The sequence below is a fragment of the Lathamus discolor genome, chromosome Z (assembly GCF_037157495.1).
Source record: "Lathamus discolor isolate bLatDis1 chromosome Z, bLatDis1.hap1, whole genome shotgun sequence".
In the NCBI taxonomy this organism is placed as follows: domain Eukaryota; kingdom Metazoa; phylum Chordata; class Aves; order Psittaciformes; family Psittacidae; genus Lathamus; species Lathamus discolor.
The window spans coordinates 19622135-19649539 of NC_088909.1; the positions used below are offsets into that span (position 1 = coordinate 19622135).

The 27405-nt window shown below is 36.8% G+C and overlaps 1 protein-coding gene across 2 annotated transcripts in view; it reads left to right on the forward strand.

Moving 5' to 3' along the window:
- The window catches only part of NFATC3 (nuclear factor of activated T cells 3), a 76647-nt gene that overhangs the window by 13568 nt on the left and 35674 nt on the right, over window positions 1-27405 (forward strand). For both annotated transcript variants that reach the window (XM_065662238.1, XM_065662239.1), the window contains exons 2-4: window positions 3155-4286; window positions 15689-15851; window positions 26667-26866. In XM_065662238.1, coding sequence (XP_065518310.1) covers window positions 3155-4286; window positions 15689-15851; window positions 26667-26866 — 1495 coding nt within the window. The remainder of the gene's footprint in view (window positions 1-3154; window positions 4287-15688; window positions 15852-26666; window positions 26867-27405) is intronic.

A 27405-nucleotide genomic window follows, 5' to 3' on the forward strand; every position in this document is an offset into this window, starting at 1 on the left:
TCACTAGTGCCCTCAAATTACTTAGAGGGCGCTTCCAGATTGGATTCTCTCTGCAGTCTTTAAAAGGGCAAAGATAATGATTGGTAAATGGTCATGAATTAATGACACAAATTGTAAAGGTCACAGTAGTTGGTGTTGTCATTTGTATGACCAACTAACAAGTTATTTTAACACATGGCTGTAAAGGGGAGGATTTGTGTGTGCAAACTGAAATAAGTCTACATGTTTGATGATTGTGTCTAAAAATGGTTTGCATGATTTAGACTTCCAAATATATTGTTTCCACAGTCTTAAGCATGCTTTTGGGATTTGTTGTTCGTTAAATGCATAGTTCTTACCCTAGGTCTCTAGCTTCCTGTTTTTTGAGTGTGTGTGTGTATGCTGCTGGGGAGAGGTAATGGCAGAGCACAGTGCCAAACTCATTAGACATTGTTTGCCATGGAGAAGGACCAAAGAAGCCTGAGTCAGAAGAGCGCTCTCCTGCCTTTTCCACCTCTTCCCCAGCTCTTTTCAGCTGGTGTTAATTCTGTGCTAGTCTGATCTCTCCCCCTCAGCTCTGTGAAACTTAAATTTTTAATGTACATCTGCTTTTTGTAAACCCCAGGGACATTGAAAGTGGACAAATTGTCTTAAATATTTTAAGATCTCTTCAATATTGCTGCAAGAGAGGTAAGACTCTTTGCAATGGTGAATGTTTAAGCACAATGTGCTGCTACTGTTCCAGAAGCCATTAATGACAGTTAATGGTTTTATGCCCAGGACTTGAAGACATCCAACTGTTGTTTTCCTGTAAGATTTTTAGTATTATTTCAAATTTTGTGTAGCCATAACCATTTTATTTCTAAGTTTTGAGTAGCTGGATAATTGCTGTTAATAGGGTTACCTTTTTCATCCCTTGACCTATACTTCTAATACTAATAACGAGTCAGGAAACGTTTGTGATATTGCACATAAATACTGATAGATGTGGAAAACCTGTAACTAACTACTAGCTGCATTTCATGTTTTGTGATAGGAAATGTCAAAATGAAAGACTCCCAATTAAAGTTTTAAAACCTGTTTGTTATCCTAGTGAAAGAATAGGGAAATGCAGTTTTGGTGGTGTTCAGTGTAGTGAGCTTGTGTCGATTATTCAGTATACAGTACAAAAAAGACAATACACAAAAGAGTCCTTCCTAAGTGTCGTGATCTTTTTAGTGTATGCATATTTAGAAGTTAACCTATATTGATTTTTCTGTGCTCTTAAAACATATCATTGTGCCTAATGATATAATTATATAGTAAGGATAATTGTTAAATATGAGTATATGCAACATATAAAAACCACACAATGCTTATAAAACTAATCTTGAATGCAGTTTTGGGCCTCCTTTAATACATAGATTATTCATAGAGCTGTTCGCTGCCCATGAACCTATATCAGACTTTTATTTGAGGAATATAGCCGTTCCTCAGTAACAATACGCTTTCTTTCCATTTGCATATGCTCCCTTGTTGTCTCTGAGGAGATGCTGTTTTTTTTTTTTTTCTGTTTTAGTTAATTTTAAGCTGATTGCTATGCAGTGAAACTGAAAATAGAGTAACTTCATCAACATACTAACTTTTTCATCATGGAAGAACCTGAAATACATGGCTTCCTGTCTGGATATTTTATCTGAATGTGAGAGACACTAGATTTATTTTAAATATTCTACAGATAATCAGGATAAAAAACATTTTAAAAAGAAAAAAAGAGGTAATACCGGAGATGCAATTAATGCCGTCCATTCTGGATTTACAGAAAATAATTGTATGATTTTTCATCAACATATTTGACACAGGAGTATTTTAGTTTGCAGAAACAGTTATGCTTCTGCATAATATACCCCTACTGCTAAAAAAAAATACCAGCCCACTTTAAAAAGTAAAGCTCCACATGCAAAACATTAGAAACTGTATAGTTTTAATGACAAAGTTAAATGCTAGTAATAGGTCAAAAGTTCTCTAAGTGATTTGGTAAATTACTTGGATTGTAGAGACAATATAACACCAGATTTTGAGGCTAGTTTCAGTGTCTAATGGAGATGGGCCAAGATCATTTAATTTCATCTTCTAAGAGATGATAGACTAGTGAACTACCGGAGGTCTCCTGCATAGTTACTTTCTATAATTGTAGAGGGAAGGCTGTATTTTACAAGGGGAAAGAAACAAGGGTGGAAGCTTAGTGGTTACTAAGTAAGATAAAGACTGTGTTTTCTACTCTTGTTTCAAAGATATGTCTCATACTAGCAGTTAATTCAATATTGAGAAGTGGAGCAAGAAAATCTGCTTTGGTTCTGTGAGACAAAGCTGCTGCTTACATTAACCCCACTTGCACTCCCTCTCAATTGCTTGTTTTTCTTTGGAATATTTCCTGTGATTTGGATAAGTTAGAGAGATCTGTGAGTATTTTGTTTTGCTTTTTTTTTTTTCCTAAACTTGTGCTCAAACTTTGTGAAACTGCACTTGAGGAAAGGTGTTCTGTGGGATTGGCACTTGAGAGTTTCTAAGCAAGAGAAAAAAGATCTTTGGGGTAAGATTCTTCATATCTTTATTAACATTCTTTGTTAGGTCTCTTTTGGTTGAATGTTTGTAGTCTTCATTGAAGTTTGAGTCACTGTAAGATGCTTTCTGGTGTTAAAGGAGATAAATATTATGTATGTGATATTCCGGTGCTTTTAAGTATTGCTTAGTGAGCTTACAGAAAGTATCATAGTCCTGTTCATGTCCAAAATACTATTTTTTAATAGATTAGGATTGAAAATGTTGATTTATCAATGGAATGTAGTTATGATATAGGAAGTTCAAATTGAGTGTTCCATCTTAGATATTTTCAAGATTTTAAACCCATTTTCTGAGTGTATTATGTTTTCAGCCACTGTGTGGCTTTGGAATCTGGTTGAAAACAAGATTTGTGACAGAAAACTATCTCATAATCATATTTAGCTGTAAATATAGCTGGGGAAAATTTAAAATGAAGAATTAGCTTATTTTTTTGTGGCTAGTGTGGTGAGAGATGCCCAGGATGTTAAAAGCAGGAAATACCTGGGAAACAAAGGGTTTTGTTTATAACACTTTTCCAATGTTATATACATTCTGATTCTGTTCCTTTTTTTTTTATTAATGTTGTTTTTAGATCTTGAGTCAGATGACTGTGCATCCATATACATCTTTAATGTTGACCAACCATCATCCTCTGTAAATCAGCCAATTTGTATTCCTCGCCATGGATTGCAGTCTCACTCCACTCCTCTCTCACCACCTACAAGACTTCAGAGTCATAAGAACTATGATGGAACTTGTGAGGTACCAGAATCGAAATATAGTCCACTAGGTGGACCCAAACCATTTGAGTGCCCTAGTATTCAAATTACATCTATTTCACCTAACTGTCATCAAGGGATTGAAGCCAATGAAGATGAATTGCACACAAATGGCACAGAAAATGAATATATGGAAAGGCCTTCACGGGACCATCTCTATCTTCCTCTTGAGCCATCATACAGGGAATCATCCCTTAGTCCAAGCCCTGCCAGCAGCATTTCATCCAGAAGTTGGTTTTCAGATGCTTCCTCTTGTGAATCCATTTCCCACGTTTATGATGATGTAGACTCGGAGCTAAATGAAGCAGCTGCTCGATTTACCCTGGGCTCTCCCTTGGCATCCCCTGGTGGTTCTCCAAGAGGCCCCAGTGATGAATCCTGGCAGCAGCCTTATGGATTTGGGCATGCTTTGTCACCTAGACAGTCTCCCTGTCATTCTCCTAGAACTAGTATTACAGATGAAAATTGGCTAAGTCCTAGACCAACATCAAGGCCCTCATCAAGACCTACATCCCCCTGTGGGAAGCGACGACACTCCAGTGCTGAGATATGCTATGCTGGTTCTCTCTCTCCTCACCATTCTCCAACTCCATCACCTGGCCATTCTCCCAGAGGAAGCATAACAGAAGACACTTGGCTCAGCACTTCCGTCCATAATGTACAAGGCCTTAATTCTGGCCTTTCACCATTTCAGTGTTGTACAGAGACTGATATTCCTCTAAAAACAAGAAAGACCTCAGAGGATCAGACTGCTACTTTATCTGGAAAAATAGATATCTGTCCTGAAGAACAGGGTAACTTATTGTCATCCCTTGAAACTGCAGTAGATGACTGCTCTGGATCTCAGCACACCGTGAAAAAAGATTTGCCTGGAGACCAATTTCTTTCTGTTCCTTCGCACTTTACTTGGAACAAACCAAAGCCTGGTCATACTCCTATATTTCGGTAAGTGATTAGGAAGTCCTTCCCTTTCATTTGTCCCCTCCTGTGAATCTTAAATAGCTATCTAAATGTGCTTGTATTTCAGGGATGCATTAAGACTTCTTAAAGAAAAATTATTCTAGGCAGGTAGATGATATAATTAGGAAAAAACAAATTGATCTTTTTCTTCTTTAAGAATACAATAAATGCATTGTAACATCAGATTAGTTTTACTTACTTTGTTTGCATACATGCATAGAGCCCAGCTGCATCAAAGGTCTACAGATTTTGCACACTTTGCTGTTCCATCTGAGCAGTTGACATTTTAGTATAGCTAAAGAAATGTGACTTACATGAATCTGTAAAACTGAAACCATAGAAAAAGTGGGAAATTTATTTGCTTTTGTTTTCACTTGCTTCTTTGGGCTGTTAGAATTCTAGAAATAGAATAGAGGAAAAAAAAGTTGCATGCCATGCAGAATATCATCCAGAAAGAATTGATTGCTGGGCTGTAGTTCCAAGGGTATTTCCACCATTGTGGTGCCAAGTTAACTAGCTCTTTTCCTGTTGTAGTCCTGTCTACAGGAGGATTTGTGGAAGTTCAGAAGAGGGAACTAGTTCACTTTGGGAAAAAAAATTTGCCCTCCTTCCCATTCTGTTACCTTTTAGATGGAGCAGGTCTGTGATCTTTCCAATCATATAGCAGTGGGTGGAGTAGAAATGAAAACTCCTTAAGCAGCATTGCTGCTGGATGGACAGATATTATGATTACTCATTCAAGTTATCCATTTGATTTCTGAACCTTTTCCTTGCTCTACTGGATTTTAAAAATAAGGGGTAGGGAGGTAGTGGAAGCTGTGGGCATATTTTGTGTGGACATTTTGTAAGAAAGGTACATTCAGTTAACATCAGTAAAGCACGATTATCTGTATAAAAGCTGTATTGTAGGTTTAAATGTCAGTGCTTCCATGCTGTTCTGTACTGATTGTTAAATAACTTTAATCAAAGTTGTATCATTCTGTCCACAGGCAGTGCTTAAGATTTGCTCTTCAAGGATGTAGTGGATGAAGCAATTCCTCTTTCTTAAAGTGGGGAGCAGGGAATAGGGTAGGATTCTCCACATACATGCCTTAATTTGAAAAAGGCAAAGCTTAAACACTGAAAGTCAGTGACATAGTAGTGTTCTCATTGCAAAGTCATCTTTGCAAAGCACTTGTTTTCACACTATTTCCAATTTTAGAAAGCATGGCTTAGAAAATATTAAAGTCTTTGAAATTTTCCTCCCCTCTATGACCTCCTCTCCCAAAGTTAAGCGAAACAAAGAGCAGTTTCTGACCAACCTACAAAGATGTCCTATAGGAGGTTGGGGTGTTTTCTTTGTTTCTTTATTTTCCCGGCTCTCAGAATTTTAAATTCTTACCAGAAGAACTGGAATTAACTACTGCCTGGTAAGCCAAGCTTACTGAAAAGGTATCTTTTTCAGAGACCTCCCTCAAAAGCACAACTTGTTGAAAAGAGGATGCTGGCATTTGTGGCAACATATTAGTTCTCAGTAATTTCCCTTTCTAGTGGCTTTTTCCAAATTCATGTATAATTTTTGCATAATTTTAACATCTTGCTGTATTATTTCCAGATAAACAAGCCTGTTCAAAAAAATGTTTTAGAATACCTGTTCCCATTCTCAGTTGAATGCATGAATATTCTCAGGGGTGTCTATCTTGTAGAATATAGAAGCATTCAGTCATCTTGTAAAGATAGCTATAGCTGACCCTTTCCAAGCTTGCTTCAGGCAGAGGAATAACGCAAAAAATTCAGCTGTGACTTTTACTATTGAGTATCTGAGAAGGAAGTTATGAACACATATGGGTCAGATAGAAACCAATACTTTCTAAGCTTCTAAAGCATACAAACAGATCTCAGTGTTTCTCTGAGTTCTAACGAACATTTTATTTTTATCACTAAACATATTCCTGTGTGTTGATAGATCAGTGTCACACAGAAGGCTCAATTTTAGTAATACGAGGCTTCTATGAATTTTAACTGTTTTGTAGAAATTCTTTAGCAGTTGTCAACATAGGTTGTTAATACCTAAATATATTTAAAACAGTGCTTATTCAGCATTCTTTCATTTTTTTCATAATCATAGAATCATATATTCTCTCAGAAATGTATTGATTTTAGTGAGTAGAAGTGATTTATTTTCTTTCTTTAATGTCATTCCATTTATCTGTTTATGAACATGATGTTTAACATTAAAGACTCAAAACTGTTAGGTGGAAAATTCTGTTTTACCAGATCTAAAACTACTGTGTTGATAGATATGCTGTCTTGAAGTTAGGTTTTGTGTATTTATTTTCTTTTTTCTGTTTTGTTGCAGTCTGCTCACCTGTTAATAAAAGGTGTTCAGTCTGTTGCTAGGATCTTTTCATTCTAACTAAACCAACTGTAACTATTTTTTCTTGACTGTGTGGGTTTGAATTGTATTATAATTATGTAAGATACTCAGGAGTTTGAATTCGGCATTTTTGTCAGCACACATGGTTTGTTAAAGGTGGACAGCACTTAGGATAGAAGCACAGAAACATAGAGGCATGTAGCAAGATGGGGTGTGGATATATGGTTCTTCTGTGGGATGACCAAAATAGTTACAAAAATAGATACTCAGTTAAACCTGCTTCCTCCTGTAGTGGAGAGAACTGAGCTCAAACTGAGTAAAAATAATTTTTACTGTTCTCTTTAAGAAATAAATTTTTTTTTTTAAATGTCATGATTTACTTAGAAGTTGTCACTGAAGAACTTCTCTAAATGTAAAAAGGGCAAACAGGCAGAAGACAATAAAGATTTACACCTATTTGCAAGTAAACTAAATAGAACTATTAAGCAGTATACATTTGCTGCCAAAAATGTAGTCTGACTATTGAATTAGTGGAAATGACTGAGCTGGCAGCTGTATCCTGAGTGAGAATTACTTAGCAGTCGGAGCCTGTTCCACAGGTGCTGTGCAGGTATGCTTCTTCAGTATGTTAAAACATTTAATTCTGCCATATAATATTTTATAACTTTGATGTTTATAAAGTAAAGGAGCTAAGTTGACTCTTATGTTTTATGAAGAAAAATGAAATGCAAGAAGATCCACTGTTTCTTAGTTTGTGACGGTGACCAAAAGTGAGCATCTCTGTTGTCATAGATATTAATTGTAATTTATATGTTTATTACATATTTTATATAGTAGCATATTAATTGTTATATAAATTACAACATTATACTCAATACACTTTTTAAGTGTCTTGATTGTATTGCCAAGCACAAAGTAGTGCATGGAGTAAATTGGAGTATTGATCAAGCAGTGTGCACACTCAGCAGCAATAACCTGACCCCTGGCAGAAGTGGGAGTAACTTGCCTCCCATGCGACACAGTGTGAAGTGTGCAGATAGCACCTTCTTCTTTGAATGCTATCTGAAATTTTGTGAATCTGTAATCTAGTTTAGGTGTCAAGTCCTGACCATGTTTTCATGCTTTCTTCTGTGTTCAGTATGTGTGCAATACTTAACAACATTTAAAAACATGGAACATGCTTCTGAGCCATCCAAACAGTTTTGTTAGGTGACTCGTTGTTATTTGGTCACAGAAACCCATTATCTGACAGCATGTAGTGTATGACAAATGTGTATGTATTATGTGCCCTGAGTCACTTTTCTGCTTCCTTGTCAAAGGTAAGTCTAGATAAGTGAGGATGGACAGAACCAGTGCTGCAACAATTTCTTTCAAATGGGGAAAAAAAGGAATTAGGTAGTGTCTCCTGTATCTAGGAATAGTGAGGGTGTCTGTCAATGATGTCATTAATCAAGTACCTGGTCAGATGAGCACTCCTTCAGTGGCAGATTAAATTGGTCATTTTACAGAATATTTAGCAATGAATTTATTTGATAATTTTATTTATTACATAGTTACTCTTGTTACTGATATTTAAGGTGCCCCTTTCTTCCACTCGCAGCCTCCTCCCAGGATGATGAATGAGAAATGGCTTTATCTCTGCATCTCTTGGTTGCCTCTCCCCCACCCGGAAAATCCATTTCTTTGGAGTATCTTGATGTAGTAATAGTAGATGTGATCTCCCCATTTCCTTATTACCCCAACATTTCATAAAGATGCTGATTTTACAAGTTTTTCTTGCACATCTACTATTAAAGCTTGAGTTTTACTCACAGAAAAAAAATGGTTTCTGTTCTGTTTCTGTTCTGTCACTAAATCTCTTAGAGACATATTTCTGGGCTTACTACACATATGGTTATTTCAGATTCTTTTATTAATTGGATTCTCTTTTTCTTTCACTCTTTTCCCAAATCCTGTACTGGGTGTTGGAAGGGAAACATGCTGAAGCTCACTTTCTTATTAACATTGCCTGTGTCAGTATAGGTTATAAATAATGTAGGATAATACTAGAGAAAGTGCTTCTTCCTAGAGTTTGTTCATGTTCAAATATCTAAATTTGATCTGCTGGCTCACACAAAGGCACTATCTGAATGGGGCTAGTATGCTTGTGTGAATTATCTTAAGTGTGTCCTTAAGTCTTTGGGATTTTGTGAAATTTCTGTTTAGAGGCTATTTCATAAATATTTATGGACCCATGTAATATTGGGAAGCTCTTCAAGACTGATCCCTTTTATGTAAATTTTCTTGTTCAGATTCTAGCCAGCCTCCTCAAGTACAAAGCTGCCATATGAGGAAGATGAGTAGCAAATAATATTTTGACGTTATATACAGACTTGTTTTACAGAAGTTGATGTTCTCAGTTACAAGTTATAAAGCTTCTGTGAGAAAATCTGTTTTATGGACTTCATCAAGGAGAATAAAAAGAATATAGGGATGACCCAGAAACCTGTACTGAGTCTATCACTATAATATAATTCCTTTGGTGAGGACTTGTGACTAAAAGCACAATTCATAAGAGACAAGCAACATTCATGGTGTTAACAGCCATGGTTGGGGTGTTCTGGAGTTAACAGCCATCACAGACCTGGCCAGCACTGATGCAGGTAACATGGGGCATTTTGGTAGAAGAGTGGGCAATAATGATGCAGTTGAAAATTATGGGATCTGTTATTTTTGCTTTTAGGCTTGTTGATTTTCTTTTGCTTTAAACTTAAATATGAATGGCTAGTGAAACTGTTAAGTTTCAGGTTCTGTAAAACAGATAGTGAGGATCTAATTTCTGTCTCAAGCTAATAGGCGCTTCGCAGGGTAGTAAATTGAAGTTGTTGTTCATCTTTTTCTTTCTTTCTTTCTTTAACCCCTGAAGGGAACAGATGGTGTTTATATGTCTGGTAGATAACCAGGGAATATTCAGTAATGCCGAAAGATCTTGAAATAAAACCTGGTTTCTTTTACTGAGTCTTTCCTCATGGAATTCTTAGACACACATTGATTTAAAACCTATTATGTAAACTGATGTTTGTCCTCAGACTGCTGTTTCACAAATTTAATCTAGAGCACTGAGAAGTGATGGAATATTAAGTAGTTTGTTTGTTCTGCTGCTGATGAACAAACAGGCTCTGATAGATGTATCCACAGCCCACAAATTTCTTGATGGATTGAAGTGATGGATACTTAATGCAACTTGAGAGTATGTTACCTGCAATTATCTGGCAGTTACCACTGGAAACTAGGATTGCTGGCAGTGTTGCTTACTCTGACAAAAAAAAAAAAAGTAGTTTAGATAAGACTGATAGATGGTGAAATACTTGGAAAAGTTGCTTCTCTTGTCTGAATTCTCTTGGAAGTCAGGGAATAGGCACAGAATTAGGTTCTATTTTTAATATAACGGGATTTTGGTCTTAATTTTAAGAAGACTTAATCTTTCAATGTGAGTGAACTATAGGCAAGCTTAGTCTGCTAAGTACTTATTTTGATAAATAGAAATAACACCAGCTATGCTACCTTAGCAAAGCTTTAAAGTGAAAATATTTGCAAATTGCTGACTTTGAAGATAAAAAAACACTTAAGTGAGACAACAGTAGAACTTTGAACCTCTTAGATTTTTAATAAGCTAGGCTGCTGCTTTAACGTTTACACTCCATTAATGAATCCAGAGAAATTCAGGCAGTGTTTCATATGGGACCTTTGAGCTGTACATGTGATTCACCTCTGCTTTGTTCTGAAATGAGAGAATATAGATTTTTACTTGTCAGTGTGCTCTATCAATACTCTGAAAGCACAAACTGTGGGTCTGCTAGCAGCAGAACAGTGGTGTTTTGAATGTAAACACTGTTTAAAAAGTCTATTAATAAGCCACTGTGGCAGCTGGAATGACCTAAAATTCTTGACTCCAAAATTAATCCACCAGGGAAAAAGTTGCTTTGTTCTAGACAGCAGAGAGCATCTACAGCAGTATTTTGGCTCTACATGTGTTCTTGAATAGTATTGAATCATAGTAGCAGTTTGAAAGTCTTGAGGGTTTGCTGTCTTGCCTCATTGACTTGTCACAGAATATGCCGTTAATCTCTACAAAAAACTGTGGGGAGGAAAAGATGTGGCATGTCTGTTGTGCGGTTGGTGAGCTTTTCCCCTTTTCCTTCCTGTGTTGGGAGGAGCTGTAAGTGAAAAAAAGTTACTTTTGTTGAAATTAAGAAATAATAAAAGAGTCACTGTAGAAGTGCGTCTCAGCCAGAAAAAGAAGTAAGAACTAGTGTTAATGACTACAGAGAGGTGGGAATATGTTCTGTGGCCACAGAGTGTCTAAAATGAGTTCTGCCTGTTTTAAAAGCTTTCTAAACGAGGAGTCCAGGAGAGCATTAGACTTACTGAGCTAATTGCATACGTGCTTCAGCTGAGGTATCAGTGTTAGCAGTTTGTCTGAACACAGCCCCAGCCATTTGTCCCATGAATTACTCGGGAAGAGTGCTATAAATGAAAGATAAGTATTTTAGGTTTGGAGCTGAGTAATTTTTAACAGCTCTCATAGGCTTTGATTTTTGATTTTTCTTTCTGTCCCACGTACACTGCTGTGGGGCCATGGTCAAATGCAAACAAGCAGTCTTGTTTCTGGGGTTTGTTTCTTCTGGCATGAAAGAAGCCATTGTCAGCCCATGAGCTGCGCCTTGACTATTACAGGTCTGAATACTGAAGCCTACACATTTGACTGTCCTTATGCTGTTTCAGAGATAATGGTTGCAGAGGAAGAAGGTACCTGTTAAATTAGTATTGATAAAATTATCATTTAAGTGATAATTTTAAATGCAGTGGCTTCTGCTGAAGGGTTCCATCTCTAAGTTCCCTTTAATAGCTGCTGCTATTAAAGCATTAAAGCTAAAGCTTTTAATGTTGATGTGATAGGAGTATGAGCTTTTGAAGGCTTGCATTAATCACATTATAAAACTTCTTTGGTATTATTGGTAAAATACTTGTACATTTATAGGTTGGTGCTGTTTCAATGACTTGCTAAGATGTGATTTAATTGAAGTTTTGGAATGGCTGTCACTCATTATTTCTTTATCCTGACATGATTTGATACTTTACTAGTAGGTTAGTGCATTGTTAGCCAGGTTTTTACTTATTTAAAGAAAACAAAAAGTTAGAGAAACTTCTGTGATAAACTAAGTCATAAGCTATTATAGCAGTAATTTGATGATGAACTGGGTAGAATTTTGTAATGAAATGTGGGTATCTACAAATGTGCTCCTCCACCACCAAGTCTGAAAAATGAGGGGGTTTAAATAACAGGCATTCTTATTTCTTTTAATCTTTTGAAAAAAGCCCCCCAGTCAGCAGCTGATCTGGATTCTGGGTTCTGAATGCAAAGTTAAATATTTTTTATCAATAATGCTGCTTTGTTGTGTGTAAGCTGGGGGAAACAGAAAGCTTTAACCTTTTTGCAAGAGTAAATTCTTGCTCATTTCTGAAGCAGCTGAGTGTCTTAGTCTTAAACATGTTCCAGGTATTTTTAGAGTAATACAGTACTAGACTTTGAACTTAAGTAAGTTCTAAACTATCAGAGCTCGTTGGAGTTCAGTGCACAGTTTACAACTGATAAAATAACTGTGGTGAGTCAAGCTATAGGGATGCTGGGGAGGGACTCTTCATCAGGGACTGTAGTGACAGGACAAGGGGTAATGGGTTAAAACTTAAACAGGGGAAGTTTAGATTGGGTATAAGGAGGAAATTCTTTCCTGTTAGGGTGGTGAGGCACTGGAATGGGTTGCCCAGGGAGGTTGTGAGTGCTCCATCCTTGGCAGTGTTCAAGGCCAGGCTGGACGAAGCCTTGGGTGGGATGGTTTAGTGTGAGGTGTCCCTGCCCATGGCAGGGGGGTTGGAACTAGATGATCTTGAGGTCCTTTCCAACCCTAACTGTTTTGTGATTCTATGAAACATACGGCAGTTTTACTGCTGATCCTCACCTAATAGAGCAAACTGAACAGTACTTTCTTGAGAACAAACCCCATAAATGTAGTAAAGCCAAGCAGCTTCAGACTTACTTACCCATCTCCAGTATCTGATACAAAAATAATGTTGCTACATACTGAAAAGTGCTGAAAATATGCATACTTGTTACCTCTTGCCCCCCAAACACTGACATGATTTTTCATGTTTGATATTGATTTCTACATAGAATTAAAAAAAAAAAAAACAAGAGTTTGTAGACTTTATTCTGCTATTTTGTTTTTTTTTAAATTTAGTGTTCAAGCTTGCAGGTTCATGTGACTTTCAGAAGGTGACAGTGCTGAGTAGGAAGTTTCCACCGTTTTCCACTTCCACTGGTTCCATTTGAAGAAGACAGCTGGGGCTGTGATAAATTAATAGAATTAAAAAATTTACCTTTCAAAATGAAATAGATCACTGATCCAGTTCTATGTGTATCTACAGCATTTGTTAAAGACTAAGTGGAAGGGTGATGTGGAAGCAGAAACAGATCAAACTGGAATCCTCACAGGGCAGAAGGGTGCATGTCAGTGTGCTCTAAAACTTTTTAATATTCCATGGCTGCTGAGAAGTGGAGGGTGATGAAGAGAGCAACGAACATGTTCAGAGAGACACAACAGTTTGAATATTCAACATCAAACTCCAAAGGGGAGCAGCTACATCTACAAAACATGAGTTTGATGCAGCCCAAAGGCTGTGTAATTTATTTGGAGAATTGTGTTTTGAAATCTTTCCAGTTTTGTGATGTTTTAGTCATCTGTGCATGCACTGTGTGCTTGCTTGCTCTCTCGTGCTGATATTTTCTATTTGTTTTCAAAGAACGACAAAATCTTGAGACTCAGTTATTTTCCTGTCTCTGTGTTTGTTCTCATATTCCAAATATTTTTTCAGGAGATAATGAAAGTCTGATACAGCTTGTGCCATGTTTTTATTAGCTAATTGCAGAAGAGGTAAACCACGTTGAGAGGCTGTATGGAGAGTGGTCACAAGCAACAAATACCTTTTTATTTGATTGAGTTTAATAATAAACTTTCAGTAATACCTCCCAGTAATTCATACGTAGTCTGTGGTGTGCATGTTACACAAAGTTCTCTTAGGGACCTTTATGTGTTCACTGTGTAAACAATTTTGGCATAGAATATTTGGTTATATGGAGGGGTTTCCAGGAATACTAAAGAAGACTTTCTCGCATGCTACATTTCTTTTTTAAACTCTTTTTAGTATCTTCTAATCCTGACATTTTCTTTCCTTTTTTTAGACTGAAGAGTCATTGAGTCTTTCTCCTTCAGCAGCTGTAAAAGTGAATGGAAAGGTCTAGTTGATAGCCAATAGTAGCATGTAGGCAGTATGTCTTGCCCTGTGGTAAGTATCTGGAAGGACTGGGCTTCCAGCTGCATTCCTGCTAGTTTCCTTTCTTATTGCTGACATCACCAGTCCTCTCCTACACAATAATACTCTTGCTGTGGAAGGACCAGTTATCAGCGGTCCTTCCCTAACTGGGGGAAGAAGGGTCCTTGCTGTCCACTTATGGAGATAGTTTACTGTTCACATTTCTTCCTTTCAGTAAGAAGAAAGGGACATACTCCTGTTTTTCAGTTGCTCTCAGAAAGATGCTTCAGGAGAGAAGGCTTCTATTACAATGTTAGCTGTCTCCTGAAGTGCACAGAAGAGGTACCCCATGAAGCAGGAGGACAAGCTTGGAGGCTGATCTGTAGGTGGAGGCCAGCAAGTGGTGCTGCTATTCTCTCTCCTTCCCATGCTCAGTGACTGATTTTTGTATTAAAAGGTACTGCAGGCTGAGCCCAAGTCCATCCAGATACTTGCTAAAGGCAGAGCTTTCTTTTCTTTTTTATTCAGAAAAAAAAATGATCTTTTTTCTTGACTGTAGATATGTTTTATAGGTCTTGGCTAAATTCTCCAGAAGGCATAATGTCTCTTTCTTGGACCTGTTATTCATGTTTGTGGAAATCTGCAGCGTTTGGTGGTGGGTGTTTTTCCTGACTTCCTTTGAAGTGGAAAGAAATTGATTTGAGATTTTTCAAATTACTGTATTTGTCCACCTCTTTAAAACCTCATTTGCTTTCCCCATTGTTCAGAGTAAGGTAGTAGAAAACTATTTTAATAAAAGCTTATTATTACTATAGATGTTCTTGTTCGGTACATAATGAAAAAATAAACATTCACTTGTAAACATTCATAAATTTGTTTGCTCTACCGGGTAATTACTGACTTGAGTCTGACTGTTCATCTTATTAGAATCAGAAGTCTATAAATCTATACAGGTAAAAGGGTAGGTATTAAAACACTGGTGATACAGTGTGGCTTATTTCCCTTTGAGATTCTTCCGTTACTCCATTTTGTTCTCCTTCTTCCCTGGAGTGACCCTGCTTCTGTGTGTAAGGGTATATAGAATCCATGAATAAGCTAAGCAATGTACCATAGGGGCTTTGTTGTCTGTTGCAGTAAGTCTTCATGCTTAGATAGGACCACTAGCTTTAAAATTTTCAGTCATCATACCGAGTTAATTTTAATGATAGTTAACAAAGTGCAGCACTTACCAATTTTAGACAAACAAAACCCAACAAGCTGGAAGATCATAATGCAGAGAATTAAAACTCCATGACTTGCAGATTGATTTTAGACTATTCTCTCTAAATAGCGTTTGAACTTGCTCGCTGATATATGTGGGGATAAAAAAATTAATATAAAGCCATTATAGAATAGCACTGGTAACTTGGAGCAGGGGGTCATACAGTACCATTCTCTTAATTGGGTAGGAAGAAATTCCACTCTGTCATCCCCAAAGGAAATACTTAACTGAAGATTTCAGTGCACCAGCAAAATTTCTGAATTTTCAAGTAACAGTTTTAGGCTAATAGGTATTCTTATTTGGTCATCATTTGTTAGAAAAGTGACATCATTGCCTGTATTTTATGGTGAAGTTACTTTGTTTGTACTGTGGCCAGACAGCATAGTTCATTTCATCATAGTGTGCTCATCTTGATTGCAGCACATCTTCATTGCCACCTCTTGACTGGCCTTTACCAAGTCATTACGGGCAGTGTGAACTGAAAATAGAAGTCCAGCCTAAAACTCATCACAGAGCTCACTATGAAACAGAAGGAAGCAGAGGAGCAGTAAAAGCGTCTACTGGAGGACACCCTGTAGTAAAGGTAGGAAGTCTGGCTTCCCTGAATAGAAGATAATATTTTAACTACAATTATTGGTATTTATAATGCTGTGAATTGTTACCTTGTATGAAGCTTACAGTCCTACCTAAGATTTTCTTCCTTAAATATAACTTGTTCAATACAAAAGTTAGTTTTAGATGTTTAAGAAATTACAGTTTGCTACAGTTACAGTGCCTGTCGCAGTTTTATACTGTGTGTAGTTTTATGCTTATGAATGAATTCACTGTGCAATAATGTATTCACATATTCAACATGAACTTTAAGGAAGAAGGGGTATGCAAGAGGGCAGGTAAGAAAAGTCACAATAGTAGTTTAGTTGGAACTATACTGAAACATGATACAGCTTCATTTGAATCAGTAATCTGTCTTTTGGTGCTCAGATGGCTTCTGAATCCTATGAATGCCTCATTTGTGTATTTGTTAGGTTATTTCTGTGAAATGGCGCCCACAAATATTGTTAACTTTCACTCAAATATTTGGAGTAAATTAAACTTGACTCTTTCTTCAGCATTAACCAGAAGTTACTACTAGGAGTTTAATGGTATGTGGATGTCATTTCTGTTGTGTTAACAGAATCCTGCAAGCTTTATTGTCTCCTAGAATAGTTTCAGTCACAGAATTGCAGAATGGTTTGGATTGGAGGGGACCTCAGAGCTCATCCAGTTCCAAACCCCTGCCATGGGCAGAGATACCTTCCACTAGACAAGGCTGCTCCAAGCCCTGTCCAACCTGGCCTTGAACACTGCCTGGGATGGGGCAGCCAGAGCTTCCCTGGGCAACCTGTGCTAGGGCCTCACCACCCTCATAGTGAAGAATCATTTCCCAATGCCTAATCTAAATCTACCCTGCTAGATTTTGTAGCACAGTAGAGGCAGGGTCAAGTGTTTATCAGGGAAGTCTGTGCTGCAAACTAGAGAAAATTGAGGATGCCTGGACTAGGCTGGAATCTGAAAGTTGGCTGGGCACATTTCTTCATGTGGAGCATTGTGTTGCTTTAGTCAGTGGAGAAGTCAGCACACCTTTCACATGCCAAGGTACTGGTGCTGCAATTTAACACATCATTAATGAGGGCAGAAACTTGAGAGATTCTTGCTGACAAAATACATGTCTGCTGAGCCTTTCTGAGCTGCGTTTAATTTTTTAATTTTTTTTCCTTTCCTCTGTGTGTCTTGCACTAGTGTTTGCATTAAGGGAACTTACAAAATTGATGTAAGATTTGACAAATACATGTAAGCTTTCTTTTGCTTACAGAATTAGATGATTCTAAGCTGCAGTACTAGAAAAAAACAGGTCTGCAATCTATGAGGCTTACACCAATGATTTTAAAAGTTATTTGCATTAGAATTGTGAAATACCTTGCTATGACAAGAATGCTGCTTTAAAAATGGGGATGATCTTTATGTGTCTGACAGTCTCACGCTTAAACACATGGGTTATACTATGTCTCTCTATTAAATGGATACAAATGCAAATCAATATTCTATTTTGCAATTTTGTCTGTCCCAGCTGGGTTAGAAATTAATTGCTGTGCTTGATGGGACAGAGGAAGTTGTTAGGAAACAAACCATCCATTTGTAATAGCTTTTTACTCACTGCTGGAAAAAACAGTATGCTAAGGGCCAAGTTTGGTGAAAGGTAAATATTCAATTGCTGTGAGCAATGAAGTGAAAATTACCTTATGTAAATACAAAAGTAAACTCTTTCCAGCACTTCCAGAAGCTTATTACACAAATCCAATTGCTATTACAGTATACATTACTATTTATTTCTGACCTGACTTTTCTTTTTGGTGCTCTTAGTGTTGATACCAATCACTTCCATGTGTGCGATCATTGCAATAAGTACTAAGCATTTTCTTGTGTGAAATAACTGTATGTTAACCAGTATCAGAGACAAGAGGGGATGTGAGTGAATAGAGTATTTGGTTGTAAGGGTCCTACAAAGAACATCAAGTCCAACTGCCGCATCTTCAGGTGCCTGAAGGTCTTTGTGTACTTTTGCCTCCTACACAGTTTGTTTTGCTCTTGAATAGTATTTTATAGAAAGGTAGAATATTTGATTTCTGAACTGTTAAACCAGATTTTAAGATAGTACATAGCTTCAAGCCATTAATCTATTAGTGCCTCTCATTAGTCCATAAACTAATACTGTACCATACCTGTTGCTAGGAGACTAAGCTCTGACAAATTTGGCATCATCTGTTGAGCACATTTAATCAGCTTATTTTCAAATGTGAGGAAATTAAATGTGTAAGGCATTGTGTTTTGCTTTGTAAGTCCATTGACTTCAAGAAACAAAGTCTGTAATGAAATTCACTTATTTCAGCTATTTTAATGCAAAATGTTCTAAATAACAGATAATTGTCATTTTAATCTCTGTTTTGTTGGTGGTATATTCAAGCTAATCCATGTCATCTGGAACAATTTCTTTTACCTTTGTAGAGAATTTGCAAGAGAATGTTGACAGTTTTCACAAGGAAGGAATAAACAACTTTGACAGAATTATTAGCAAAGAGAAAGGTGGCATGTTGAATTTTTGGCATCCACATTATGTGGAATTTTTGAATTGCTTTATCAGGAGACATAGAAAGCCTCAGAGCACTGTCTACCATTCAAATTCTGTAGGTTGGAGTACTTTACCCATCGACGAAGCTTTTAGAGAAATGGCTGCCACATTTCATCTGACTCTAAATGAATGATCATTGTTGCTTGAATTTGCCACCCTTCCCATAGGACAAATTGTATGTAATAAAATAATACTCACAATTTGTTAGAATGAGGTTTTACTGTTATCTAGAATGGTTAGGGCTCTTCATGAGATTTCACTTGGATAATATTTAGGATCAAAACCACATAAGCATTGTAGAGCAGATGGGCACATGCTAAGCATCTCTCAGGGATACATTGAGGAGGATTTTTTTGTTTAGTTTTGTTTTTACTTTTGTATTTTGGCTTTCTGATCTGAAATGACTTTGTTTTAAAAAGAAAAAATCTCGTTTTGTACACTGTATTCCTGCTATTCATGTTGACTTCTGAGTTTTCATAAGTATTTTAAATTTAATGTGATCTTTTGATAGTAAATTCTGTAAGCTGTGTTGTGCACAAGAAGTAGTATGTACTTTTTATTTATTGTCTTGTTACCGGTGAAGAAAGTGATCTACATGATGCTCGTCTTGATAACCACACAATGTGATGTACTGAGGGACTGTTAAGCTAACTGCTACTTGTTATCACTGTTCTGTATGCAGGAAGGACTCTCTCTTCTGTGGCCGTTTACCAGGGGTTGTAGATGTGACCTACCATAACAGCAATTTATTCTAAAATGTATTGTGTATCTGCAGCAGATACTGTGTAGAAGCCAATTGGGCCCCATGCATGCAAGACAGACTTGGGGCACTGGTAGCCATTAAGAATTGGCCTGTACCAGAAATGGTTTTTTGCCGTGCTACAAAGGGTCTAAGGTTAGAATCGTTCATTAATTCCTCTGCCATAAGCAAAATTCTTACTGTAGTTGATTCTGCAATAACAGAGGAGGGGAAGCATCATGTGATCTATATGGACAGCTCAGCACTGTTACAGCTGAACAAAGGCTTAAGATAAAAAATTAAGGAAATGTTAAGTAAAACCAAGTTTGTTTAAATGGTTATAAACTTCTAGTCACTGACAAGCAAACAGCAACCTCCTTTGTGAGGTCTAATGGAGACCTGTGGAAGGAGGACTGAATGTCAGCTCTATTTAAAGTGACAGCAGAGCTTGGAAGTCATGCCTGAAGAGCTGCAGTGGGAGAAAAAGTAAACTAATTAAGCTAAAGTAAACTGATTTTGAACTACTTTGAAAATTCTGATACAGGAATGTGTTCTCAAAAAGTCTGTCAAGCTCTGCCTGAGTTCTGGTGGAAGAAACTGTACCCTATAAGAGAGGATCTAACCAAGCAATTTCAGAGATGATCTAATGAAAATAAATTAAGGAAGGATTGTCTAAATGCATGTATGTTTCCTGGCCTGTAATTCTGAGGCTGTCACCTTTTCCCACATCTTCTATCTGACTGATTCATGTAACGACTTGAATAACAGGTATAATATTGGAGTTCTTCCTGTTCTCTAAACCCAATAAACAGTGCACTTTTTCTGTGTTTCATGACCCTTCACATTCTTCTTGCATTTCACGTTTCAATTTTTACTTTTCTCTTGACTTTTTCCCTGTTTTGTACATCACCAGAAGGCAGGCTGTATCCCAGCTCTAATTGCCTACTGGTGTTTGGTGAGAACAACCCCCAGATAAATCTAGAAGGCAGAAGGTAAGTCTCAGCCAGTGTGAACCGTATAGGCGGCTGTATTGAGAAAAACGCTGACCTTTGGTTGAGATTCTAAAAATACATATCTTTCAAGATCAGTTTGATAACTGTTTGGGTAGCTTCTGCTCCAGAATCCCCAAAATAGATAGTAAAAGCCATATTGATGCATGTATTGTATGTTTGAATACGTAAGCTAGAAAATGCAGTAATTAACATGAAAAAAAGCCCAACCAAAAACATTAAAAATGGTACACTGGATGGGACACGGTCATCTGGTTTTTTTATGTCCTATCTTTACTATAATGTCAAAATGTAGTAATCAATTTATGGTGGGTTTTTTGTTTGGGATTTTTTTGGGGGGTGGTTTTGGGGGTAGTGAGAAAGGACTTCCTATTTCTGTCCTGGAAATGCTTGTCTAAAACCCTGTGATAGCGTAATTTAACACTGAGAGTTGTTGCTATTTCATGAATAGCACTTTTTTTTTTTTTTTTTAAGGCTGTAGAGCAAACTGCAGCTGGCAAGTGTATCGTGATGGCTAGTTAGATGTGTCTGGCAGTTCTGCACTGTGTGAAGTAGTACTATTAGTCTTAACACTATTTTAGCTATGAATTGATCTCCTTTTTAGGGTAGTGTAGAATGGGACAGGAATCTGAGCTAAAACACTTTTCAAAATATGCCTGAAATTAGAATTCAAAATACTCTCAATCCTGTCTGCAAGCAGGGGGTGAGCATGTAGAAGTGAGATTTCAGAAACAGAAGTCCCAAGTTTTTAAGCCTTGAAGGTTGTCCTGTTCATTGTGTATACCTATGGTATCATGACCAATAATACACTAATACTTGCAATTGCTTGTTTGTTTTACTTTGTTTGCAGGACCCGTTTGTGATGACCTTTATTAAAGTTAGTTCCTTTTATGACACTTTTTTTCAAACTGCAAATGTCTGTACTATTTTAAATTTTTCAAGTCAGTCTACTCGGTTATTTAGTAAAAGAGGAAGGAAGATGCTTTTTTTGATGTGCATGCTTTTCCTTCTCAGTATTCAGAAAGGTACATGAAATTATTAAGTGGTAGAAAATAGTACTGCCCCTCAGGACAGGAGAGTAGATGTTTTGGTTTAACATACTTAACTTTGAAATTGGACACTTAGCTTTATATAAGATTATAACCTTTGCAGAATCTGAATGAATAAGAAAGTTCCCATGTTAGGACTTTCTGAGCCAGAGGTTGGGGTGTTGCCTAGTACATCTGAATGGAGTTTTCTTTCATGAATTTCTCCAGTTTCTTTTAAACAGTGCACTGAAGTTGATAGGTCAGCACCTGCACCACTGGGAGCCACAGGGGATGGCTATGGTCACTCTGACTCCAGTAACTTCCCTGAACTCATAATTTCTTGGGTTTATATATATGGTTTGTTTCAAGCTTTTCCAAATGTGACTGTTGATAAATTAGTGATAAATTGTACCACTGGTGTTAGTCATTGTGTGTCTTTTGTTTGAAACTATGTCATCTTCATGCCTTCAGATCTTTGTCATCCATTGCTTTTATTCTCAGGTCATTGCTAGTGGGTGTGTTGTTCAGTTTGGCAGAGTAGTCCTTCAGGTTTAAACCAGCATCTTTCACAGATCTTTAGGAAAGTTGCTGCGCACCACTCGAAAATTAAATTTTCATGCAGAAATGTCTGAAGAAAAAGGTTCAGTTCTTCAAAGCCATGCACTCTGTTATTGCTGTCCAAAAAAGTTCCAGGCTTGTGGGTCACATCTCTGTTGTCTCAGAGGGCAGGCATTTCAAAGGCATGCTTTGCCTTTATCTTTAAATGAAATGAAAAAATATTACTTTAAATGTGGGCTAAAATTTAAGTGTTAAAATTCTTTTCCTTTATGATTACTTACGTTTTGTGCTGAATTAGATCGTATCTTTACTCATCATCTTCCAATGTAAAAGTGGAAATACCTAATTCAAGAGAAAGCTTCATCTTTCCCCCCAGTAAAGGGGCCTCCATTCTTCTCTCCTGCCCTTCTTGCCTTGTCACTTCAGGGGTGTTCTAAGGAATACAAAAGTCACTGAAATGCATCCAGCTGCCATGAGACTGTCAAGGAGGAAATAACTAGTTACAGTATGCTTTTCATATCAAGGTATTGAAAAGCCTAGGAAATGCCCATCTCTAGTAAATGCTTAGTAAGTGCTTATAGTGAAAAACTTGGAAGACTGAGGATTTTTATATGAATACTGGTGCATTTGGTGAAGATATTGTTGTTAATAAAATCTTTTGTTCACTGAAGTTATCCCAAACTTTTCCCTTGACATGTCTTGTACTTCAAGACTTTGCCCTATATTTAGGAAGGCCTACTTGTATGTAAAAAGCTTTCTTTTTAGTCAGTCTGTTGTACCAATCCAGTAATGCCATAAGCAGTGAGTTAATTGCACAAAGGTGGAGCACTAAAGTGTTGATAGACGATTCATCTTCAACTAGCAAGCAAAGAAAAGGCACATGGAAGATAAGATATGAGTATTTTATAAAGCCTCGTGAAAGTTTGATTAAGCATAGCAATTTCCTAATAAATGGTGGGAAGTTTTGCAGGAAAAATGCTTTAAAAATAGCTAAATGGGTTTTGGCTCTGTCTGAATGTCATTAATATCATAGTATAGCTTGATTGCTGAACATAAAACTTAACTAATTAATTCAATGGTTTTTCTAACACACACAGTTGAGTTCTGTTTTTTTCTTTAATTTTTAGGCTGAAACAGTAGGCATGTGAAACCCTGGCATTGCTTCTGGTTTCAGTGACAGTATTAGGCATTGGGCTTTTTAAATAAGCAAAGGGGGTATGGGTTTTGAAAACAGACTATTTCAAATTATACTAGTATTTTCTGCTAAAGACCTCTTTACTGTAAAGTGTGTATTTTCTGTTGGGTTTTTTTCCTAAATCTTGTTGCATGTCTTAAGAAATAATAAGTTGTGAATAAAGAGCATTTACAGTTGAATCAAGATTGGTGATACGTGTCCTGTAGCAATAAATGGAAAATATAGACAGAATCTTCTGAACTTTTTAAAAGAGTAGATGGGGGAGGTGAAGCTTCTAAGTATTAGAGACTAAGAAATGTCTTCTCATAAGCTTGTGGAGTGTTGCAAGCTTTCCTTTAGATCAGAGCATGGAACTGGTGAGATCTGAGCCATAATCTTCATCTAATTGGGAAAAATGATAACTGTTTTTCCAGGCTGATGCCTCCCATTTAGCAAATAAGACATATTTGCTTTCCTCAGCAACAAAAATGTTCTCCCAACTGCTGCAAAGTTCCAGGATTAAATGTGGTCTTCAGTGGTAGAATTATTCTATATAGTCTCTAGCGTTACACATTTTTTTAATGTTTTCCATATGTGCAATAAGAATTTCTGAATGTTTTTGTAATATAAAATACAGCTTATTGGTGATCCAAAAATTCTCTCACCAGTTTACTGTCTTTGTAGTTCCTTGGTAAAATTTGTAAGCTAAGTATTGACATGCATGCGTGAGCTTACTGTATGCAGTATAGTAACACGACTGGAACTACTTTGGCATGAAGCCCTTTTGGCTTATCCTGTGGTGACCTTCAGTCTTTAGCCTTCCAGCTTTAGTTTAACTTACGCATGCACTGACCTTTGCTATGGAAACGATATAGAAACACAAAAACAACTTGGCTGAGTTTCCTCAGCAGAGCTGTGGGTGGTGTATCAGTGTTCTGTTACAGAGGAAGGTTTCTAGAGGTCAGTAGTGACAGTGTGCAGTAACTTGGTAGTCGTCTGCAGAAGGCTGGCTGTTACTCCTGGGAAAGTTTTATATCTTTTAAAGTAAAATTAGTATGGATTTTTTTATTATTTTTTCTTTTTTTTTTTGGGGGGGGGGAAGGGTTGCCTTTTTTTTCTTTTTTCGTAATGTGCAGCTTTAGGATTGCACATTAATAGAGTAAGTGCTGGAAGGTATACTAAAAAATATCCATAGTGCTCAACCAGTAGTTCAAGTTTTTGTCTTCCAGTGAGTGACCCGTGACTGTACCTTGGGCACACTGATATTGCAGCAGCTTTATTTTAATGCATCTGCTTCGTGGTGATTCTGCAGCACTTACCAGTGGGTTGTAAATGCTATTAACTGCCTATGGTCTATATGGACACACTATGTTCTTATTATATACACTGTGTATTCTTTACAAAGGTGAACTAAACGTACAGATACCATGATTTCATTAGGTTCTTTCAAGTTAATTATGCAGGTATTTTCGTTGAAGAACAGTTAGAAATTATTTTTTTACTGGCTTAAATGTTTGGGCTGCTCAGCATAGGGAATTGTGCATAAACCAGATGAGATAATAAGTAAGTGTCACCCCAGTGTCAATGGTGAGCAATCAATGAGTTGTGGGTGTTTTTTAACTAGAACAAAACTGTATTTAAATGGAATGCATTTATAAATTTTTATTTTAAACTTTGAATAAATGCAGTAACTCCTCTGTAATGCAAAGTATAAATTTATGAAGTCTCTGCTACCTTGCCAATGTATTACTACTCTGTCTGCCCATATAATATATACATCTATAGATACTGGAATATGCTATATATATACACACCATATATTATAGTACCTTTAATATGACTTCATTGCAGAGCCTTTACAGCAGTTCATTTGTGGCAAAGCTGTAGTGTAAGCTATAGTATGGCTTTTTTCTTTGGAGACTGCTTTATACTGTTATAGCTTTTAAGTATATATGAATTTCATATATCAGGGGTTTGTCCTGATGTTATCATAGATAATTTTTAATTATGAGATGCCTTATTTATATGCTTCTGTACTATAACATGCATAGGTTTCTTCTCAATTATTATAAAAATGTATTCTGTTATGTTATATTTTTTCTTGGGGTGCTGGATTCCTTGTTTGATTTAATCTGATACATAAACCAAAGGAGGGTAACTAAAGGTAGTGCTACTGTGCAGGGTCTTGTTGGGGGTGTTATTATTTATTCTGAAGCTGTACTAGCATAGTTTCACATCTTTACTCTGGTATGCTAATGTACTGCAGTGATGTGAGACAGTCAGTAGGCTCAAGAGCTTATATTGCAAGAGCATTGTACCGGAAATGCACTTGTGAACCTACTGATACATAACTTACTGATACATAACTTACTGATACATAACCTACTGATACATGCCGGTGGGGTGGGCATTTTTTATAAGACTTCCTTCCCCCCACCGTTGTGCTTTGCATATACCAAGCCCTAAACATCTCCCGTGATAGCATATCTGGGTGAGCACCAAGGAAAAATGGAAGCAAAACCTGTATCAGACATGACTTTGCACAGTTCGAATGATGCATATACCCATACAGCCTCATGGGCAATACCATTTAAACTGCTGGCATGGGGTAGATTTTCTTCACAAAATTAAACTCCTGCTGTGTGTAGGCTCGTGTAGAGGGCAGCTTCCCACTGATTACAGACACACCAGCCTAGTTTTGTTAGTGTCCTTACCCCTCACCCTCTTTTTTTCTCCCATATCACTAGTATCTCTTGGAACTATTGTGTGCTTCTCCATTGTTAAGGAAGGGGAAGATAGCTTTAATGGGAAATTAGCTTTGTCACAGTGACCCTATTTGGAAGCTATTCAAATTTTTTAATAGGCTTGTAATTTATATAATTCCCAGTATTAGAGTGAACACATTTAATGAATGTCATTCAGGGTGTATTCCAGTGTATTAAGATTTAATTTTAACTCTGAGGAAAATGGACGGTAGAGTCGGTGTTGAGAAGTTGAAACAAGATGGTTGCTGTGAGTGCTAAACTAATCCATGTTTCAAATTTTCTTTAAACTCCTAAAATAATTCAGACTCCTGGAAAATATGAAAATGTTCATTTGGTATTAAAAAAAAGTACTTTTTGGAAGTTGTAGTTGGTGGTTAGCCTTATATTTAAGAAAAGGAAGGATGCAGGAATTAAAATTGATCAACTTTTGGTTTTTAAAACATTTTGTGTGCCAGAAATAAACCATACATGATATCCTGTTTATGAATTGTATTTTCTGTGTCCTAACATGATATATTTGCATACACCAAATCTCTTAATAAAACTCACTCCTGCATTCTGTAGTAGAAAAACTAAACTTGAAAATATTTTTTGTATTTCTAGAAACTAGGTGTGTCTTAGTACAATTGGTAATTTGGCTTTGATTAAAAACAGTATCAGAAACACACCTATAACATAGCATAGCTATGATGTAGAAATCCTGTACATAAGAATTGAGAGATGTAAAAGTAAAAAGGTAGTTAGATACTAGTTTGTTTTGGTAAATGTTGTTGATATTGTTGTTGTACTGGAGGACAGACAGATGCCTGTGTTTAGTTCTCTGAAGATATTGAAGTTTGTAAGTAAATGCTACTCTTTGACTAATAAGTCTTTATACTAGTTGTGTATTTATATTATGCACATACAAGTGCAGTAAGAGTCAACTAATATTTTAATATTACACCTACTTTTTCACCAGCTCCTGGGTTACAGCGAAAAGCCAGTAAACCTGCAGATGTTCATCGGCACAGCAGATGATCGGTACTTAAGACCTCACGCATTCTACCAGGTGCACCGAATCACTGGAAAAACAGTTGCAACAGCCAGTCAAGAGATAATAATTGCCAGCACAAAAGTTCTGGAAATACCACTTCTTCCTGAAAATAATATGTCAGCCAGGTACGTCACAGCATAACTTAGCTGTGTAGTTGTATGTGCCTTTTTCACTTGTGCGAAGGCGAAAGAAAATCTTGTAGAATATCGTATTTTCCACAAATATGGCTCATGACTGAGACAGACACATCTCTTTAAACATGCCAGTGTTCAGGTACTCAAAAGAAAAGGAGGAGACAGACGGAAGCTCGTAAGATTGACAGGGAGATAGATGAGCACTTCTGGGATTATTTTTCTCTGTACAATCTATACATACATCTGACTCCACATTTGTAGATTGAATGTGGGTTGATGGCAGTGGAGGTTGTTTGATTTTACAAAGACAGAAGACTTTTTTTCTATGAAAATACTGTCATATACAACTTAGCTATTTGTTCCTTGACTGAATGTGGCGATTTTTAACTTGTGGTATCATAGTAGGCCTTCTCCTTGTTTTGATTATTTTATTTTTAGCAGTTACATTAATCTGACTTTTCAGGTCTTGCTGGATCAGATGTGCCAAATAATAGTTTAATGGCAAGTTACAGCAACAATTAAATAGCTTC